We start from the raw sequence: 22,299 nt of genomic DNA on the forward strand, positions 1-22,299 counted from the left end.
CAAGCATCTTCATGTTATTTATAGACATATATTTATTTATTTATTTATTTTTTTATTTTTTTTTTAGTAGAGACGGGGTTTCACTGTGCTAGCCAGGATGGTCTCGATCTCCTGACCTCGTGATCCGCCCGTCTCGGCCTCCCAAAGTGCTGGGATTACAGGCTTGAGCCACCGCGCCCGGCCTATAGACATATATTTATTATCCACATAATATGGATGCACCTTTACTTAGCTATTCCCCTGTTACTATTCTTTAGGTTGCTTCTAGTTTTTTCTACAACTATAAATAACATTTTTGTCCATGTGGCTTTTTCTTCTTTTTGTTTTTCCTTTCTGCAGCCTGTTTTACAAATGAAGACAGACCTAAGCTAATGAAAATGAATGTTTTTCAAGGGTTACAACTCAGATCTGGACTCTCGTGCTGATGCCCTTTCCATTATACCATAATGGTTGTTTTCTATAACTGAAAGACTACATTGATTGAAAACACTTTATGTATCAGCTATCTTAGCCCATTGTTGGAACAAGGCAAGGTAGACATAAAATATAAATTCAAGTTAAAAATTATCTAACCCGTCTCCTACCAAGTTAACGGTTTTATTTTGTAGGTACTTAGACTCAAATCAGTAACCTTCCAGTTTCCTGTTGTTCTTTTCCCCTTCTGCATAATAATTAAAAGAAGGCTGAATACTTAGCGTGTAGATAGTTGAGGAATTGATGTTGTGAGAACACTGACTATATCTAGATTAACTTCTGCAACAACCCCTAGAATACTTCATTGTACCTAGTCGCTACCTATGCTGTGCATTTACAGAGAAGCCTATGGATTGTTAGCCAAACTGAATAGAGAACTACTCTTTTTTTCCCCTTTTCTTTTTTTCCTTCTCTTTTTTTTTCTAATTTATTTATTCAAGAAATAGTTACTGAACACCGACTAAGTGTTAAGCACTATTCTAAGTGCTGAGAGTTCAGCAGTAAATAAAACTGACAAAAATCCTTGCTCTTATGAGGCTTATATTCTCGTGGAGGAGATAGGCAAAAAATAAATTGTATAGTATATTGGAAAATTATGTGTTATTTGGGAGAATAAAGCAAAGAAGGTTGTAGGAGTGTTGTTGGCTTGATGTTGCTTTTTTTTTTTTTTTGAGTCGGAGTCTTGCTCTTTCGCCCAGGCTGAAGTGCAGTGGCACAGTCTTGGCTCACTGTAACCTCCGCCTCTGGGTTCAAGCAATTCTCCTGCCTCAGCCTCCTCAGTAGCTGGGATTACAGATGCATGCCACCACACCCGGCTAATTTTTGTATTTTTAATAGAGATGGGGTTTCACCATGTTGGTCAAGCTGGTCTTGAACTCCTGACCTCAGGTGATCCACCCATCTTGGCCCCCCAAAGTGCTGGGATTACAGCCGTGAGCTACCACACCTGGCCTGATGTTGCAGTTTTAAGTAAAGTAGTCAGGAACATATTCACTGAAGGCTAAGCATTCAACCTTCTTTTAATTATTATGCAGAAGGAGAAAGGAACATTTGAGCAAGATTTAAAGGCAGTGGTTGAATGAGCCATGAGAAATACGGGGGAAGAAAGTTCCAGAACAGTGAGCTTAACAGACCGTGAGGCAAAGACTCAGCCAGGTGTGTTGGAGGCCTTGTAAAGACAGCAAGGTGGCCACTGTGGCTACAGTGGAATCAGTGGTGATGAAAAAATTAGGTCAGGAAGATAAGACAGTGCCAGATTGTTTAGGATTTATAGGCCATTGTAAGGACTTTGAACTTTACTCGTATTAAAGAGGGGACCATTATGGGAGTAATTTAAGAAATGGAATAATACAATCAGTTTATATTTTTAAAGGATCACTCTCTCTTCTGAGTTGAGATTAGACTGAAGCCAGGCAAAGGTAGAAGCAGGGAGACTAGGTAGGAGGCTACTGCAATAATTCAAGCAAAAGATGATAGTGACTTAGACCACAGGCAGTGGTGGAGGTACTAAGTAGTGGTTGGATTCTGTGTATTTTTTTAAACTTGTTATTTTTGAATAATTTCAAATGTTAAAAAGTTACAAGAGTATTACAAAAACCTTCTGTGTACTTTTCACTCAGATTCCCCAGTTATTAACATTTTAACATATTTGCTTTATCTCACTTACTGCTTTCTCTACAGGCACTCACACTTTTTATTTCTGAACTGTTTGAGCATATGTTACAGACATGCTGCCCTATGTGGTACTTTGGTGTTCATTTCCTAAAAACAAAGATAGTCTCCTTATACAGTTGCATTAGTCAGCTTGGCTGCCATAACAAAATACCACAGACTGGGTGGCTTAAACAAAGAAACTGATTTTCTCACACTTCTAGAGGTTGCAGAGTTCAAGATCAAGGTCCAGTTTGGTCTCTGGTGAGGGCTCAGGGCTCCTTCCTGGCTTTGGTCTGTCACACAGACCAGAGTACAGTGGGGCGATTGTGGCTCACTGCACCCTCAGCCTCCCAGGCTCAAGTGATCCTCCCACCTCAGCCTCTGAGTAACCAGACTACAGTTGTGCAGTTATGCCTGGCTAACTTAAAAATTTTTTTTGGAGAGATAGCATCTTACTGTGTTGCCCAGGCTGGTACCAACCTCATAGAGTTGTGGTGAGGATGTAAGTTAATATCTGTATCCTCTTTAAAACAGTCCCTGGCATATATAAAGTATTAAATAAATTAAAAATTATAGGCTGGGTGCGGTGGCTAACGCCTGTAATCCTGGCAGTTTGGGAGGCCCAAGGCAGGTGGATCACCTGAGGTCAGGAGTTTTAGACTAGCCTGACTAACATGATGAAACCCCATCTCTACTAAAAATACAAAAATTAGCCAGGTGTGGTGATGCGCACCTGTAATCCCAGCTACTCAGGAGGCTGAGGCAGGAGAATTGCTTGAAACTGGGAGGCGGAGGTTGCAGTGAGCTGAGATCGTGCCACTGTACTCCAGCCTGGGCGACTACCTCAACCACTTTTTTAAGACTCTGTCTTAAAAAAAAAAAAGGAAACCAAACAAAAGAAAAGGCAGTAGGCCGTGCATGGTGGCTCATGCCTGTAATCCTAGCACTTTGGGAGGCTAAGGTGGGTGGCTCACTTGAGGTTAGGAGTTCGAGACCAGCCTGGCCAACATGGTGAAACCCTGTCTACTAAAAATACAAAAATTAGCCAGGCATGGTGGCCGGCACCTGTAATCCCAGCTACTCGGGAGGCTGAGGCACAAGAATCGCTTGAACCTGGGAGGCAGAGGTTGCAGTGAGCTGAAATTGTACCACCGTACTCTAGCCTGGGTGACAGAGTGAGACTCAGTCTCCAAAAAAAAGAATAAGGCAGTGAACAAGAGAAATTCAGTCTTCTGGGTGCTTATAATCCAGTGGGGATACAGACAAGTACACTACAGGGTGATAAATGCTATAGTAGGTAAAGTATAGGGTGCTTAAAGACCACAGACTTTAAGCATCTTCCCAGACTACCTCAACCACTTTTTTTCATTCCTCCAGAATTTCCAAAGTACTCTGACTAGAGTGGAGAGTTTACATTGAGGAAACGTAGTAATAAAATAGTTTGGGGTGGTTTGCAGGAAGAAGGAGAGATTTAACATGGGGGTGGTCAGAAACTGACATGAGTTAAATTTAAAATTTTGGACGTTTTCCTATGGATGAGTAGAAAACCACGGAAAACTGTTTAGGATGAATTATAGAAAAGGAAAATTCTGACTAAAAAGAGAAAACACAAGGTAGCAGGGTTTTTGGCAATTGTGAGTAATTCATTAAAGATGGAACTTTGAATTTGAGGGGGAAGAAATGAGACTGGAAGAGAAGGCAGGATGCAGATAGATCATAAAGGAAGCTGAAGTGTTTCCGCTTTTTCCGTTGAGCAGTGTGAAATCATTGACAGATTTGATATGAGAAATAATTAGATAATTTTGCATATTTGAAAATGAATTTGACTCCCACTTCCCTACCTTGCTCCCCTGTTAAAATAGAAACGGGGATTAATTTATATCCTGCTCCTGAATGCATGTAAAATTTATACAAAAATATCTTCTATAAAAATGATTTGTAATCTGTAGACTTAATACCTGGAGATGTCTTGAGATATAAAATCGCATCCTTTGGGCTGTGGGTTTTTTGTTTTCTCCAAACAAATCTGATCTTTTCTTTAAAAAAAAAAAAAAAAAAAAGGAAGAGAAAAAAAGAAAAGAAATAAATTTGGCAACAATATAGGGAGGAAATTTAAGGGGAGCAAGTCTAGGGGCAGATGCCTAGGAGGCTGTTGCAGGAGTGGCCAGGTCAACGGTAATGAAACCCGGAAAACAGCAATAGTAGGAAGGGAAAGACAAGAGGGGATAAAGTTGAGAAATATTATTGGAGACAAAATTGGCTAGAGTTTGGAGATTTATTAATGGGTGTAGGGGGGTAAGGAGGAGGAGGAGTCAGAAATAATTGCTAAAATTCTGACTAAAGAGTAGTAACAGACAGAAAAAGAGGAAGGTGATTAATAAAATAATAAGGCCGGGTGCAGTGGCTCATGCCTGTAATCCCAACACTTTTGGAGGCTGAGGCAGGCGGATCACCCGAGGTCGGGAGTTCGAGACTAGGCTGGCCAACATGAATAAACCCCGTCTCTACTAAAAATACAAAAAAAATTAGCTGGGTGTGACGGCACATGTCTGTAATCCCAGCTACTCGGGAGGCTGAGGCAGGAGAATCGCCTGAACCTGGGAGGCAGAGGTTGTGGTGAGCCAAGATCGCGCCATTGCACTCTAGCCTAGGCAACAAGAGTGAAACTCCATCTCAATAAATAAATAAATTACAATAAAATAAAATATTAAAATCAGCCGGGTGCAGTGGCTCACGTTTGTAATCTCAGCACTTTGGGAGGCTGAGGCTGGTGGATTCCTTGAGGCCAGGAGTTCAAGACCAGCCTGACCAACATGGAGAAACCCTGTCTCTACTAAAACTACAAAATTAGCCAGGCATGGTGGCACATGCCTGTAATCCCAGCTACTTGGGAGGCTGAGGCAGGAGAATCGCTTGAACCCAGGAGGCAGAGGTTGCAGTGAGCCGAGATCGTGCCATTGCACTCCAGCCTGGTCAACAAGAGCGAAACTCCATCTCAAAAAGAAAAAAAAAAAACAACATTAGCCAGACATGGTGGCATGTGCCTGTAGTCCCAGCTACTTGGGAGGCTGAGGTGGGAGGATCACTTGAACCCAGGAGGCACAGGTTTCAGTGAGCCAAGATTGTGACTGCATTCCAGCCTGGGTGACAGAAAAAAAAAATTAAAATCAAGCTCAGGGTGCCTCGGAGACTTTGAAGTGGATGTGTACATTGACTGGTAAAGGGAAATCCAGGCTTGATACCTACAAACATGGGAGTCATTGATACATTGGTTGAAGTAGTTAAAGCAACTAGAAAGAGGTGATTATGCTGATAGCATTCCATTTGCTGTGCATTAAGCTCTATCTTAATTGTTTTACATATATTGTTTTATTTAGTTCTTCTAACAATCCTGTGAGGTTGTCATTTTACAAAGGAAAGCAACATAGAGAAGAGTTAAGTAATGTAAAAGACTCCAAAGCTAACAAGTGACAGAGCCAGAAATGGAAAAGATTGACTTAAAGCCTGAAATCTTAAAACACTATGCTATGAGTAGAGAAGAGTGCTCAGGAGAGAATCCTGGAGAACATCAACATTTAAATAAGGATGATCTCAGCCAGACTGGCTACCTGTACATGATTCTAGAGGAGGACCTGGAGAGGTAGGATGAAAACCAGGAGAGTGGTTAAGACAGAAGCCAAAGGAGAAAGTACTGTGACAGATTATCTGTGTGCCAAAGCTACAAAGAAATAACATTTAAAAAAAAAAAACAACTCCATTGGGTTTAGTAAATTTAATTTATTAGTAACCTTGAAAATTGGCGTTTGAGTGAACTATTGGCAACATAAATGAGATAACATAATTTATAAAAAGCTCTTAGCATGGTAGATTGCATATTTTTTAAGTGCAATAAAAGAGTGGCTCCTATAATTATGGAGTTAATGGGAGTTAAAAGTGTAGACAGCGAGCATACAAAACTCTTTCAGACTCTTCACACTAAAAGGTCTTAACTAACATTAGGCAAGGAAGGAAAGGCTAGGGGTAACCTAAGGTGGTCGCAAGAAAACTTTAAGATAGGAGAGACGTGTATATACCTATGTTGAGAGACAGCCTGAAGGAATACAATGTAAATATATAAATACAAATAAGAGGTCGGGTGCGGTGGCTCATGCCTGTAATTCCAGCACTTTGGGAGGCCAAGGTGGGTGGATTACCTGAGGTCAGGATTTCAAGACCAGCCTGCCAACATAGTGAAACTCCATCTCTACTAAAAATACAAAAAAATTAGCTGGGCATGGTGGCAGGCGCCTGTAATCCCACTTACTTCAGGAGGCTAAGGCAGGAGAATAGCTTGAACCCGCGAGGTGGAGGTTGCAGTGAGCCAGGATTGTGCCATTGCACTCTAGCCTGGGCGACAAGAGTGAAACTCTGTCTCAAAAATAATAATAATAATAATTAATATAAATAAGAATCAAACTAAAATACAAGAAGCAAGGATAAGCCAGGCTCAGTAGTTCATGCCTGTAATCCCAGCAATTTGGGAGGCTGAGGTGGGCAGATTGCTTGAGCTCAGGAGTACAGGACCGGCCTGGGCAACATGACAAACCCTTGTCTCTACTAAAAATACAGAAGAAATTAGCCAGGCATGGTGGCATGCCTTAAGTCCCAGCTTCTCGAGTGACTTGAGGTGGGAGAATCACCTGAGCCCGGGGAGGCTGCAGTGAACTGTGATCGCACCACTGCACCCCAGCCTAGGTGGCAGGAGTGAGACCCTGTCTCCAAATAAACAAAAAACACAAAAAAAGAAGCAAGCATGGTTAATGTAGTATAATGTGCTCAAGGTGTGAATAGGGTCTAGGAAACAGTACGTAGTGGAAGGATTACTCTTTAATAGGAGTAATGCTTTTTACTAGGTAAATTGATCTAGGTAAGTTTAAATGTGGATACATTTTTTTTTGACAAGATAATTTCCATCTAATGACTTTTGCCTTCTCTGTGGAACACCATATAAGCTTATCTCCTGAGAGTGAGAAGTGATGTGGTAAAGATTCGGGCCTGACAAGTGGTTAAAATTCGAAATACTTCTTTGAGAGAGGATGCTGACTAAGCACGTGTGGAAGGTCCAGGTGAAGAAGGAGACTTTTAATTTGTATGATTTAAATTTTTTTTGTTCGATTTTTCTTCAGCAGAATCCAGCAGCAGAAATAAAGGTGCAGTAAATGCAGTTAGATTGATCCAAATTTGGGATTTGATTAAGTACATGAGATAGAAGGCTAAATTAGAGAGGAGAAGGACAAGAGTATGAGGGTTTTAATAAAATATTGGTTTAAATAATGGACAAAGACTCTGGAATTGGTGAAGAATTGAGTACTAAGAAGAGAATGTAGAATTAGAGAAAATAAAAAGCTGAGATCTTGATGAAATTAAAGAACAAGTATAATAGGAGTGGGAGATTGTGATCAGAGGAGGAGATTTTTAAATGTGCAAACGAGTGGTTCTTGAAGGTCACTGAATATGAGGTCAAGGAACTGAGACAAGAAAACATGGTAGATCATCCATTTAGACATTGAAATTACCCAGCATAATAATGAAACTTAAGGTGACTTTGCTCAGGGTTCCAGCTAGTACATTGATTGGGCCTTGTCGTGAGCCGTTGACAAACTTCACCAACTGGGCGCGGTCGCTCACACCTGTAATCCCAGCACTTTGGGAAGGCCAAAGCGGGCAGATCACCTGAAGTCAGGAGTTTGAGATCAGCCTGGCCAACATGGTAAAACCCCATCTCTACTAAAAATACAAAAAAATTAGCTGGGCATGGTGGCACACACCTGTAGTCCTAGCTACTTGGGAGGATGAGACAGGAGAATTGCTTGAGCCCAGGAGGCAGAGGTTGCAGTGAGCTGAGATTGCACCACTTCACTTCAGCCTGGACGACAGAGTGAGACTCCATCTCAAAAAAAAAAAAAAGAAAAAAAGAAAAAGAAAAGCTTAACCTAGATGCGTACATAGGATCGTATTATTTTGCAGGACATTCGTCTAGTGATGAAAGCAGCAGCAGAGCCTCCCTCCAGTAGATGGGAAGACTAAGATGTATCTGAGTAGTATCTGGATTGGTTGATGGGGAGGAGGGTCTATCTATAATAAATGTTAAGCAATTTGCTTAAGGTCACAAGAATTTGATTACAAAGCCCATGCTCTTTCTACTAACCTTGGTATTTCTGCAACAAGTTGAGCATGTTCAGCTCATTTTTTTTTTTTTGTCTTCCCAGATGTTTGAGACTATAATTTTGTTTTATTTTAGCTTCTCCAGAGTTACTGGGTCTTTTTTTTAGTGCCAAACATCTACAGAGTGAGGGAGAAATCTCCTTGAGGAGTACCTTGAACAGAATCTTAACCTGAAGTAGTCAGGGTTTTTAGTATGTTTGGTAAACTGATCCCTTAGTTCATTTGCTAGTTTATCCATCCATCCTTCCTCCCTTCCATCCATTAGTTCATTTGTCAGTTTATCCATCCATCCTTCCTCCCTTACATCCATGTAATTACATTCATCTTTTTATATCCATGTAAGAAAAAAAATACCAGTTATAGTTTGAGAACACTGTATTTGGAATAAGTTGAAATAACTGTAAATTGACTCATTTGGTTTTATTTATTGTCTTTTGTCATCTCTAGCTGCATATCCCCACCGTTTGAATCTCTTTTACCTTGCCAATGATGTCATACAGAACTGTAAAAGGAAAAATGCAATCATATTCCGTGAATCATTTGCTGATGTACTTCCTGAAGCAGCTGCTCTAGTGAAGTAAGTAAATCTTTGTTGCTCTATGGGATCTAAACTTAGGCAATTTAGAATTTTAGTTTCTTTACCCATTAAGAACTGTAATAGTTGAACATGCTTGAAGATTGAAGGATAATTTGCCTAAATGGTTGATTATTACTTTCTTGTTAACACACGTCTTTCTTTCTCTTTCTTTCTCTTTCTCTTTCTTTCTCTTTCTTTCTCTTTCTCTCTCCTCTCCTCTCCTCTCCTCTCCTCTCCTCTCCTCTCCTCTCCTCTCCTCTCCTCTCCTCTTTTTCTCTTTTCTCTTTTCTCTTTTCTCTTTGAAACAGTCTCGCTCTGTCACCCAGGCTGGAGTGCAGTGGTGCAATCTCAGCTCACTGCAGCCTCCGCCTCCTGGGTTCAAGCAATTCTCCTGCCTCAGCCTCCCAAGTAGCTGGGACTACAGGTGCGTGCTACCATGCCCAGCTAATTTTTTGTATTTTTAGTAGAGATGGGGTTTCACCATGTTAGCCAGGATGGTCTTAATCTCCTGACCTTGTGATCCACCCGCTTCGGCCTCCCAAAGTGCTGGGATTACAGGCGTGAGCCACCGTGCCCAGCCATATTTTTCTTTTAAAAACTCTTTCTTCTGTTTTCAGAAGCTGGTCTCCTGTTTATCCTTACTTGACCATGTATGTCTCCTGGTGATAATCTCTGAATGTGCTTCCTTCTAACTACTGTGTCTGTTTTGTTTAACACATTTCATTTCTTCTGAGTCTTACTGAAATTTTTTTCCCTCCATGAAATCTGTAAAGAGAAATGGAAATTATTTCCCAACGTCATACTCGCAACTCAATATTGATTTAACTTCATTTTTAGCGGTAGTTGGATCCAGCACTTCCCACAGTGTATTCCTATGAAATGATCAGAGGAAGAAGGGTTCTGTGCTCAAATAAGTTTAGAAAATGATCCATACTACTTTTCCTTTCCTGAAAATTCAAAGTTCACATTACCATATCAATAATTTGATTTCTTTTTGGGGCTTTACAATGCTAATTTCAAAACAGCATTTCCTGGCTGAGCACGGTGGCTCACGCCTGTAATCCCAGCACTTTGGGAGGCCAAGATGGGCAGATCACAAGGTCAGAAGATCAAGACCATCCTGGCTAACACGGTAAAACCCCGTCTCTACTAAAAAATACAAAAAAATTAGCCGGGCATGGTGGCGGGCACCTGTAGTCCCAGCTACTTGGGAGACTGAGGCAGGAGAATGGCATGAACCTGAGAGGGAGAGCTTGCAGTGAGCCCAGATTGTGCCACTGCACTCCAGCCTGGGCGACAGAGTGAGACTCCATCTCAAAAACAAAACAAAACAAAAACACAGCATTTCCTAAACTCTGACCATGGGCCCTTCTTTTTGAATGCCTATTGAACATCCCCACATTCGGGGAGAATTCTGGTGTATATACAGTACAGGCTTATATCTCATCTTATTTTTGCCCTGTATTAATAGTGTGTTCTTTGTGTTGCATCCGTATTTGTAAATTGTTTTCTACAAGAGACACACATAGTTACAGGATAAACAATATATGTAACAATATATAAACAATTATATGGAACAACCATAATAGCTAAATGCTTCCTCAGATTATGTATTTATTATCATTGACCCATTTGTTAGTATTAACCCAGTCAGAACTGAGTGATCTTGTGAAACTATGGAATATATTGAAAATAAGAAATAAAACAAAATAACTGACTGATCCCTCTTCCTTCCTTAGGATTGTTAACTTGAAATGTCTACCTTGCTATTAGAAAAGATTAAAATATGGTACTACTTGAATGTACTAAGTAAACAAGTACATAAAATAATAACACCTACCATTTGTTGGATATTTATAATTGACTAAATATTATACAGAGTGCTTTATCATTTAATTTTGAGAACAACTATACCGTGGGCACTATTGTTACACTAATTTTTTCTTTTTTTGAGATGGAGTTTCCCTCTTGTTGTCCAGGCTGGAATGCTATGGCACAATCTCGGCTTACTGCAACCTCTGCCTCCTAGGTTCAAGCAGTTAGGCAATTCTCCTGCCTCAGCCTCCCGAGTAGCTGGGATTACAGGCATGCGCCACCATGCCCAACTAATTTTGTATTTTTAGTAGAGATGGGGTTTCTCCATGTTGCTCAGACTGGTCCCGAACTCCTGACCTCAGATGATTTGCCTGCCTCAGCCTTCCAAAGTGCTGGGATTACAGGAGTGAGCCACCGCATCTGGTCTCGTTACTCTAATTTTAAAGAAGAAGAAACTGTGACTTCGAGAGGTTAGGTAAATTGCCTAATCTCTAAGAGCTACCTGGAGGCAGAGAGCCAGATTCCCACTTCAGGCTATCTAAATCCAAAGCCCATGTTCTTTGCCACTTAACCACTAATCCATGCTGCCTCTTTATATATAAAACCCAGTATAATTGTGAATAAGAACAACAATACACTAGAGTTTCTGCTATAAATATCACTGTAATATCTGTAACTTAGCCTAGTGTTTCCTAGACTTGAATTTCATGACCTATTTCATGGATTAATATATAGTCGTCAACCTTTTTTTTTTTTTTACCATGTAAAGATATGTTTAAAAACAACTACTTTGTGTGTTACTACCATTATTTCATGGAAAAAAGTGAGAAGGACATAATCTCGGAATAAAGTACGGTTCTTAAATTAAAACCTTAAGCCCCCAAGAATGTTTTAACTCAATGAAACATGTCTTCAGAAACCTGTAGTAAACATCATATGTAATGATGAAACAAAGCATTCCAAGACAGAAGTCCTCCATTATCATTACTGTTGATCATTATGCTGGAGGTTCCATTTATTTAGAAATGAGTGAATGAATAAATAGGTCAAGTGCAGTGACTCATGCCTATAACCCCAGCACTTTGGGAGGTCGAGGCAGGCAGATCACTTGAGGTCAGGAGTTCAAGACCAGCCTGGCTAACACGGTGAAACCCCATCTGTAGTAAAAGTACAAAAAGTAGCTGGGTGTGGTGGTGCATACCTGTAATCCCAGCTACTCGGGAGGCTGAGGCACAAGAATTGCTTGAACCTGGGAGGCGGAGGTTGCAGTGAGTTGAGATCGTGCCTCTGCCCTCTAGCTTGGGCGACAGAGCAAGACCCCATCTCAAGAAAAAGAGAAAAGGAGTGAATGAATAAACAAAATGCATTTAGAAGAGACAGAATTGTCATTACTTGCAGGTAATATAATTATCTACATCAGGTGGGCTGGGCAACCCTTTTCTATAAAGGGTCGATAGTTAAGTAGTTTAGGCTTTTTGAGCCATAGTATCTCTGTCACAGCTCCTTAACAATGCCATTCTAGCATGAAAGCACCAAACAGTACAGAAACAAATGGGTATGGCTATGTTCCAATAAGAATAGGCAGCAGGCCAGATTTGGTCTGAGGTCCATAATTTGCCAACCCTTAGCCTACACAGAAAGTCATGATGATCAACTAATAACTCAGCTAAATAGCCAGATTCAAGTTGAACATATAAAATCAGTAGCTTTCCTATGTATGCCAGCAGCAACTTATTTTAAACTGTAATTAGGAAGAAAGATTTATTTTGCAAGACAAAAAATAAAAGAAAAACCCCACCCAAGAATAAATATAAGAAGTATGTAAGGCTTTTATAAAGAGAATTTTTAAAATTTAAAGGATATTAAAGAAGATCTGGATAAATGAAGAGATATATATATATGTATGTGTGTATATATATGTATATATACATATATATGGGGTTTTTTGAAGGAAAAGATTTGGTATTGTTAAAAATACATTTCTTTCCTAATATGTAATTTATACTCTGTAATCCCAATAGGATTTCCTGTGGAAGGATAAATATCCAAGGTAATTTTTTTTTAAGAATAGTAAGGTTAAAATTCCCTACCAGTTATAAAATATATCTTAAAACAATAAACAGGAATGGAAGATTGTATTAGTGAAACAGAATACACTCTTGCTTATAAATAAGTTAATTATAAATTATATGGTAAATCAGAGGATATTAAAATAAGAGCTTAATGCCAGGTATGATGGTTCTCATACCTGTAATCCTTGCACTTTTAGGAGGCTGAGGTGGGAGGATCACTTGAGGCCAGGAGTTTGAGACCAGCCTGGGCAACATAGCGAGACCCTGTCTCTACAAAAAAATTAAAAATTAGCCAGGTATGTTGGCATGTGCCTGTAGTCCTAGCTACCAGGAGGCCAAGGCAAGAGGATCTCTTGAGTCCAGGAGTTCAAGACTGAAGTGAATTATAGTCATACCATGGCACTCCACACTCTGGCCTGGGTGACAGGGCAAGACGCTATCTCTGAAATAAACAAATAAAGGACTTAAGTATTCCTTAAACAGCCCCATCCTGACCACCACTTCCCCTTTTAAAACTCACACCTGTAATCCCAGCACTTTGGGAGGCCAGGGAGGGTAGATCACAAGGTCAGGAGATCGAGACCATCATTCCTGGCTAACATGGTGAAACCCTGTCTCTACTAAAAATACAAAAAAAAAAAAACATTAACCGGGCGTGGTGGCGGGTACCTGTAGTCCTAGCTAGCTGGGAGGCTGAGGCAGGAGAATGGCATGAACTCGGGAAGCGGAGCTTGCAGTGAGCCGAGATCATGCCACTACACTCCAGCCTGGGTGACAGAGCGAGACTCTGTCTCAAAAAATAATAATAATGAATAAATAAAATAAAATAAAGCTCTTATTCACAATTCTACTATAAACTGATTTCTTTTCTGAATTTTTTTGTCTTAACTTAAGGCTGTTTTGAGTCCTTTAATTCAAGGAGGGCAAATGTCTAGAAGTTCCTGGCAGGTAATACAGATGAGTAAAGTAGGTTGAGTATGAGAAAAAATCCACTTAAGAGGGACAGCAGTTACTCAGTCCTTGGCTAATGGCCATGAAGAAATGTGAGCCCAACATTAACATACGCTGACAAACTTTTCTCACTTTTAAACTAGGACAGAAATTTGGATTTTTATATGTGTGACATTGTCAGATTTAAAAAATAATATTGCTGACAAAACACATTTGGTGATCATATTGCACCATGGGCAACTTATTAGGGACATTAATTTTATTCCTTGAGTCCCTTTAAGGTGTTTATTGATTTCACTTGATTAAAAGTTGGTATGGGGTGGACTCAACGGCCACATGTTAAAAGAGATGCCCAAAGAAGGGAAAGTAGGACTTTCAGATAAGTTGGGAAACTATTTTCTCTAGTACTTACCTAATTATTTCAGTTCTTTTTATTAAATTTCAGTTTATCTTTTCTATCACTGGTTGGAAATTCCATGGGCTGGAAACCTGGAGATTGTATTTTAGATATACTAGTTATTATTGTAAGAAAATATGTATGTGAGAGGGAGGGGTAAAAATGAAAGTTAAACCAACCTGATATTTGCCATTTGTGTCCTAGAGGTCCTAGCTAAGGGACAGAAATGCCAGTTTATCTGAATATACATCACCGTGAGACCAGAATAGTTGAAACTTTAATTTGAAGCACAGGGAAAGTGTTTATGAATGTCAGAGTTGATTTACACTTGGGAAACTGTGGACTACTCTGCAACCAGCAATGACTTCAATAAGTTATATATAGATTATGGAAGAATCCCTTTAAGAACTGAGGGTTTGCTTGTATTGTGTCAGGATGGTGTAAGAGTAGGTATATCTTTGATGTGGGTGGAGCTTTCCAAAATCCTGTCCCTATCCCAGGTGTTCGTAAAAGGCAATTATTTGTGCTTATACATTTTCATCTTTAATTGAACTGAAAAATGAATTTATGCTAGTTGTTGTATAACAGCTTAATGTGATTTTATTGACTCTCAAGGGTGTATAGAGAATTATATGCATGATCTTTTTTGGGAAAAGGTGTCATGACAGATTTTGAGGAAATAATGAGCTTGGTACCGGTTAAATACCCATAATCTGAAAATTTGAAATCCAAAATGCTCCAAAATCTGGAGCTTTTTGAGCACCAACATGACGCTCACAGAAAATGCTCACTGGAGCATTTTGGATTTCAAATTAGAGATGCTCAACCAGTAAGGATAATGCAAATATTCCAAAATCTGAAAACAAACTCTTTTTTTTTCTTTTCTTTTCTTTTTTCTTTCTTTCTTTCTTTCTTTTTTTTTTTTTTTTTTTTTTTTTGAGACAGAGTCTCGCTCTTGTTGCCCAGGCTGGAGTGCAATAGCGCAATCTCTGCTCACGGCAACCTCCGCCTCCCAGGTTCAAGCAATTCTCCTGCCTCAGCCTCCCAAGTAGTTGCCACAGCACCCAGCCAGTTGAGAATTTCTACTTAAATGTTATATGTCCATATTCAGTTCAGAATGCCTGAAACAGTAACACGCCTTACTTTGTGTAAAGTCCTACTCCTACAGTTTCAATTTATGTGAAAATATGTTCAATATAAATTGAAAATTGCTATATAAATGGTAACTAACTCTGCAGATAAGCAGATTGGATTTTATTATTTCTTCTTCTTCTTCTTTTTTTTTTTTTTTCTTTGAGATAGAGTCTTACTCTGTCGCCCAGACTGGAGTGTAGTGGCACGATATCGGCTCACTGCAACCTCCGCTTCCCGGGTTCAAGCGATTCTCCTGCTTCAGCCTTGAGTGGCTGGGATTACAGGCACGCGCCACCACGCCCAGCTAATTTTTGTATTTTTAGTAAAGACAGCGTTTCACCATATTGGTTAGGCTGGTCTCGAACTCCTGACCTCATGATCCGCCTGCCTTGGCCTCCCAAAGTGCTAGGATTACAGGCATGAGCTACTGCACCTGGCCCAGATTTTATTATTTCTTTCTACAAAATGAGAAAAACTGAAGTCCAGAGCAGTTAAGATACCGCCCAGAGGAAAATGACAATTTAGCGTAAGTCCTGGGACTAGAACCCAGATTTTTCTGACTCTTAGTCCTTTATTGTTTCTGTTCTGCCAAATAGCTCTCCTAAATCTAACTTACAGTTTTTCATTTTATAACAGCCCCTTAGTAATCTTAAATTTTTGTTTCTTATTTCTTAGTCAGTTACCAGGGACTGATTCTTCTGTTAAAGTTTCTTCCTCCTTTTCTCTCTGCCTTTTGATTTTCTGTTATTGTCGCTCTGTTTGATATATTAATATTATATCCTGCTAACTAGTTTCCCAGTTTGTTACCTTTTTCATTCACTTCAAACTACATACACATAGATGTCCAGAGATACAATGGTTTAAGACCACAGTCTCTGGAACCCAGTGTGCCTAGATTTGAATTCTGGCTCTGCCATTTGGTAACTCTATAACTTTATGTAAATAAAAAAAAAAATTAGTTTATCATCTGTATAATGAATCCAATAATAGTACCTACTTCATAAAGCGTGGAAACTAAATGAGTTAATAATACATATAAAGGGCTTAGAACAGTGACTGACGTTTAATAAACAACAAATGTTAGCTGTTGCTATGATGAGGAAGATGACTGTGCCTACTACTGCTATTATTATAATTAACAAATTAGTATTAGCAAGGCATACTCTGAAATCCTTTAAAATATATTTTTACATTGCTTTATGATTTAAGAAATTTCTGGCCGGGTATGGTGGCTCACACCTGTAATCCCAGCACTTTGGGAGGCCGAGGCAGGTGGATCACCTGAGGTCAGAAGTTTGAGATCAGCCTGACCAACATGGAGAAACCCTGTCTCTACTAAAAATACAAAATTAGCCAGGCATGGTAGCGTGTGCCTATAATTCCAGCTACTCAGGAGGCTGAGGCAGGAGAATTGCTTGAACCTGGGAAGCAGAAGTTGCAGTGAGCCAAGATCACACCATTGCACTCCAGCCTGGGCAAAAGAACAACACTCCATCTCAAAAAAAAAAAAAAAAGAAAGAAAGAAATTTCCTTCCATCTTTATTATTTTCTTTGATTCTCAAATCAAATATATGATATAATTAGGGGCAAAGATTATTATCCTCATTTTACAGATGAGGATACTGATGATAAAATAAGTCATATAAAACGACTTGAAGATAGGAAACTGAACATTAAAAAATAAGAGAGGGCTGGGTGCGGTGGCTCACGCCTATAATCCCAGCACTTTGGGAGGCCAAGGCAGCAGTATCACCTGAGCCCAGGAGTTCGAGACCACCCTGGGCAACATAGGGAGACCTCATCTCTACTAAATTAACTGGGTGTGGTGGCATGTGCTTGTGGTCCAAGCTACTTGGAAGGCTGAAGCAGGAGGATCACTTGAGCCTGAGAGGTGGAGGCTACAGTGAGCTGTGTTGGTGTCACTGTACTCTGCCCTCAGCAACAGAATAAGACCCTGTGTCAAACAAACAAAAAAAAAGGGATGCCACTTAAAGACTTCTACAGTCAAATCTCAGTCTTCCCATCCTTACCACCAACTCTCCTAAATCCCAGTAATGAGCCATTGCTCTAGCCAGACGCTCATACTGTATATCTTAATATAAGGGCTTATGAGTTTTTCTTCATGGAGTAGCTCTTCCTCCTTGGGAAGCAGCAGAGCTTAGAGGTTAAAAATGCAAGGTTTGGAGTCAAACTTGCAAGGTTGCATGGGTTTCAATCCTGGATCTCTTACTTGGTAGAGGAATTTATTTAACTTTCTCATCCTTCAGTTTTCCCATCTATAAAATGAGAATAATAGTACAGTTTGTCTCTTAGGGATGCTGTGACGATTAAATAGGCTAATATATGTAAAGCATTATAAAGGAACATGAAAGTACTCTAAAAATCAGTGAACTAAGTATCCATCTCAAGAAGTTTTAAAAGAAGAGCAAAATAGCCCAAGAAAGGAAGGATATAATAAAATAAGAACAGAAACTAATGGAAAAAAAAAAAAAAAACAAATACACAGTGAGGTACTTTCACTGTCAAATTCACAGAAAGAATAGAATAGTGTTTGTCGGGGACTAGGGTAGGGGGCAGGGAATGGGGAGTTATTGTTCAATGGGTATAGAATTTCAGTTTTGCAAGATGAAAAGACTTCTGGAGATATGGATGGTAGTGATGGTTGCACAGTATGAATGTACTTAATGCCATTGAATTGTACACTTGAAAATGGTTAACATAGGCTGGGTACTATGGCTCACACCTGTAATCCCAGCACTTTGGGAGGACAAGGTGAGCAGATGATGAGGTCAGGAGTTCGAGACCAGCCTGGCCAACATAGTGAAACCCCATCTCTACTAAAAATACAAAAATTAGCCAGGCATGGTGGCATGCGCCTGTAGTTCTAGCTACTTGGGAGGCTGAGGCAGGAGAATCACTTGAACCCGGGAACTGGAGGTTGCAGTGACCCGAGGTTATGCCACTGCACTCTAGCCTGGGTGATACAGTGAAACTGTGTTTCAGTAAGTAAGTAAATAAATAAATAAATAAAAAGTTTACCAAAAAAAAGAAAGGGCGGGCACTGTGATTCACGCCTGTAATCCCAGCACTTTGGGAGTCTGAGGCGGGTGGATCGCTTGGGGTCCGGATATTGAGACCATCCTGGCCAACATGGTGAAACCCCATCTCTACTAAAAATGCAAAAATTAGCTGGGCGTGGTAGCGCACGCCTGTAGTCCTAGCTACTCAGGAGGCTAAGGCAGGAGAATCACTTGAACCCGGGAGGCAGAGGTTGCAGTGAGCTGAGATCACCCTACTGCACTCCAGCCTGGGCGATAGAGTGAGACTCTGTCTCAAAAAAAAAGAAAAGAAAAGAAAATCGTTAAGATATCTGGGTGTGATGTGGTGACTCACACGTGTAATCCCAAACTCCCAATGTGGGAAGCCAGGGTGGGTGGATTGCTTGAACCCAGGAGTTTGACACCAACCTAAGCAACATGGTAAGACCCCATCCCTACAATAAATACAAAAATTAGCTGGATATGGGGGCGTGTGCCTATGTTTCCAGCTACTCAGGAGGCTGAGGCAGGAGGATCTCAAGGTCAAGGCTGCACTCTAGTCTGGGTAACATAGTGAGACTCTGTCTCAAATATGAACTCTTTAATAACGGATTCTAGGGTATAACACTTTCTGTATAGAAAAAATAAAGTTAAATGATTTCCTACACTCTACACAGAAATATATTACAAGTGAATTACTTTGGTGTGTAAAACAAACTTTAAAATTATTTGAAGAAAATATAAATATTTTTATGATTATAGGGGATAAAGGCGCTTAAGACACAAAAAACAGTAGTAAAAATATTTGAGTTTGATTACATAGAAATTAAACTTCTGCATTACAAAGATAACATAAAATTAAAGTGATACATTAGGGAAGATATTTGTCATAGACTAAGTTATATGAATGGGAATTAAGTTAGGAGATACGGAGTGGCAAATTTGAATTTTTAGAATGAAAATCTATCCTCATACCCTGTTTTTCAGCTTCAAGATTTTTTGACTAAGTGTTGACTGTCTCTCTCTTGAGGTGATCCTTCCTCCCTCCCTTTCCCTGTCTCGAGCTGTTCTCCTGCCTCAGCCTCCCAAGTAGCTGGCACTATAGGTGTATGCTACCTGGCCTGAGTCAACCCATTACTTAGTCTTTTTTTCAGACATTTAGCAGATGTTACTAAGGACCTGTAAGATAGCGCATTATTCTGATGACTTCCCAGTAATGAGGTATTGATAAAGGAAAGAGACTCCTCTGAGTGAGATACAAGATTATGGTGTTTAGTTTTACGTAACTGTGACATCTGGACACCTCCTCTTGTACTTTATCAACTTTATCCTTTGAAATAATTTGCTAGTACCTTCCTGTTATAAGAGTAAGGGGGGTGTCACTAGCAAAGAAAGCATCTGTTGAACATCCTAGCAATTCTATAAGGTCGCTGTTGAACATCCTAGCAATTCTACAAAGTCAGCCAAAATTTTTTTTTAACTTAAAAATCAAAGAACAAAAGGTTATGTAACTAAGCATGTTACATGGTTTGTGGTGATTATAAATTCTGTGAAAATTGACATTGTGGTCAGTAGTGGCTTTTTTTTTTTAACTGGAGTTTTGCTCTTGTTGCCCAGGCTGGAGTGCAATGGTGCAATCTCTGCTCACCACAACCTTTGCCTCCCGGGTTCAAGCAATTCTCCTGCCTCAATCTCCTGAGTAGCCAGGATTATAGGCATGCGCCACAACACCCGGCTAATTTTGTATTTTTAGTAGAGACGGGGTTTCTCCAAGTTGGTCAGGCTGGTCTCGAACTCCCAACCTCAGGTAATCCACCTGCTTCAGCCTCCCGAAGTGTTGGGATTACAGGCGTGAGCCACCACGCCCAGCCAGTAGTAGCTTTTTAACCTCCCAGGCTGGAGTACGGTGGCACGATCACGGCTCACTGCAGCCTTGACCTCCAGGTTTCAAGTAGTCCTCCTACCTCAGCTCCCCAGAAAGCTAAGACTGCAGGTGCATGCAACCATACCTGGCTAATTTTTGTATTTTTTGTAAAGGCAGGGTTTCGCCATGTTGCCCACACTGGTCTCGAACTCCTGGCCTTAAGCTGTCCTCCCACCTCGACCTCCCAAAGTGTGAGACCTGTTTCAAAAAGGAAAAAAAAAAGAAAACGATAATATCCTGTTGTCATTCATTCAGCTACTATTTAGTAACAGCAAAGAAACAACAATGAATAAGTTGTAATCATTGTTTTGAAGAAGTTCTGTAGTCTAGTTGAAGAAACAGACGTTTATATATAATTATGACTTGACTTCTGGCAGAAGAGTCAACCATCTATTCCAAGGAGTCATTTTGTTACAAAATACCTATGTCCTTGACAAAACTTAAGCAGAACCAAAAACAGTGGATGTATTAGAATGGCAAAGCCAACATTAACCAACATGCTGATAACATTAATATTTTGTGATCTTGGCATTTAAACTAGGCTCTGGAGAAGGGCAAATGTGCTCTTGGGTAATTAGCTCCCCCTGGCTTCTGAGATATATTTTTTCTATATGAACATATTTTCTATTTAGGCCACAAGGAATCCCATAGGTTAAGATCAGACAAACGTGCTCACAGTGAAAGATCTCTGAACACACAGAAAAACAAACCACCACAATTGAGAATCTGTCGATTTAGTTCCTCCCAAAATGAGTTTCAGAGATTGGAATTATCAGACAGAATGTATAAAGCAATGTATATGAAATGTTAGAGAAGGATTAAATGGAATAACAAAATGAACAACAGGTAAGATATTGGACAGATTGAAAAAAATAATCTATAGGAACTCTTGAAAGAAAAGAGAATACAGAAGAATGTAGTTCTGAAGAAATCAGAATGCAACAGGAGAAATAAGGAGTGGAGAAAATGAAGAATGAAGGCCAGGTGTGGTGGCTCACACCTGTAATCCCAGCACTTTGTGAGACCAAGGTGGGAGAATCACTTGAGCCCAGGAGTTTGAGACCAACCTGGGCAACATAGTGGGACCTCATTTCCACAAAAAAATACAAATTAGGCAGGTGTGGTGGTGTGTACTTATAGTCCCAGCTACTCAGGAGGCTGAGGTGGGTGGATCACTTGAGCCTGGGAGATTCTGTACAAAAGGAGAGAACTTTTGAGTGATTTAGAAGATAACACTGTTTGGCCGAGCATGGTGGCTCATGCCTGTCATCCCAGCACTTTGGGAGGCCGGGGCAGGCAGATCACCTGATGTCGGGAGTTCGAGATTAGCCTGACCAACATGGAGGAACCCCGTCTGTACTAAAAATACAAAATTAGCGGACCTGGTGGTGCATGCCTGTAATCCAGCCAGTTGGGAGGCTGAGGTGGGAGAATCACTTGAACCGGGAGGTGGAGGTTGCGGTGAGCCAAGATCACGCCATTGTACTCCAGGCTGGGCAACAAGAGCGAAACTCTGTCTCAAAAAAAAAAGATAACACTGGCTGAGAACACCTTAAAAGTGATAAAAAATATGAATCTAAGATAAAGGAAGCAATAACATATACTAAATAGCATAAATAAAAATTTTATACCTAGTTATTGTAATGAAATTATAAAACAAGCAGTTTTAAAAACATCCAAAGTTTACATCTACTGGGGTAATTATAATTCAAAACAAATAAAAAACTAGAAAATGACAGGGCTGAGAGAGGGTGTGGAAAAATTGGAACCCATTTACATTTCTCGCAGTAATGTAAAATGGTGCAGTTGCTGTGGAAAACAGTTTGGTGGTTCCTCAAAAATTAAACATAGAATTACCACATGATCCAGCAGTTCTACCTCTAGATATATACCCCAAAAGAAATGGAAACGGAGACTTAAAACAGATAGTTGTATAGGCATATTCATAGCAGCATTATTGACAGTAGCCAAAAGGAAGAACAACCCACATGTTCGTCAGTGGATGAATGGATAAACAAAGTGTGATGTATACAAACATGGAATATTATTCAGTCTTAAAA

At 40.0% G+C, this 22,299-nt stretch overlaps 1 protein-coding gene across 4 annotated transcripts in view; it reads left to right on the forward strand.

The window, feature by feature from the left end:
• The window catches only part of RPRD2 (regulation of nuclear pre-mRNA domain containing 2), a 118,334-nt gene that overhangs the window by 49,852 nt on the left and 46,183 nt on the right, over positions 1 to 22,299 (forward strand). For all 4 annotated transcript variants that reach the window (XM_003892579.4, XM_009180472.2, XM_003892578.4 and 1 more), the window contains exon 2: positions 8,779 to 8,908. In XM_003892579.4, coding sequence (XP_003892628.2) covers positions 8,779 to 8,908 — 130 coding nt within the window. The remainder of the gene's footprint in view (positions 1 to 8,778; positions 8,909 to 22,299) is intronic.

This window comes from Papio anubis, chromosome 1 (genome assembly GCF_008728515.1).
Source record: "Papio anubis isolate 15944 chromosome 1, Panubis1.0, whole genome shotgun sequence".
NCBI classification, from domain to species: Eukaryota; Metazoa; Chordata; class Mammalia; order Primates; family Cercopithecidae; genus Papio; species Papio anubis.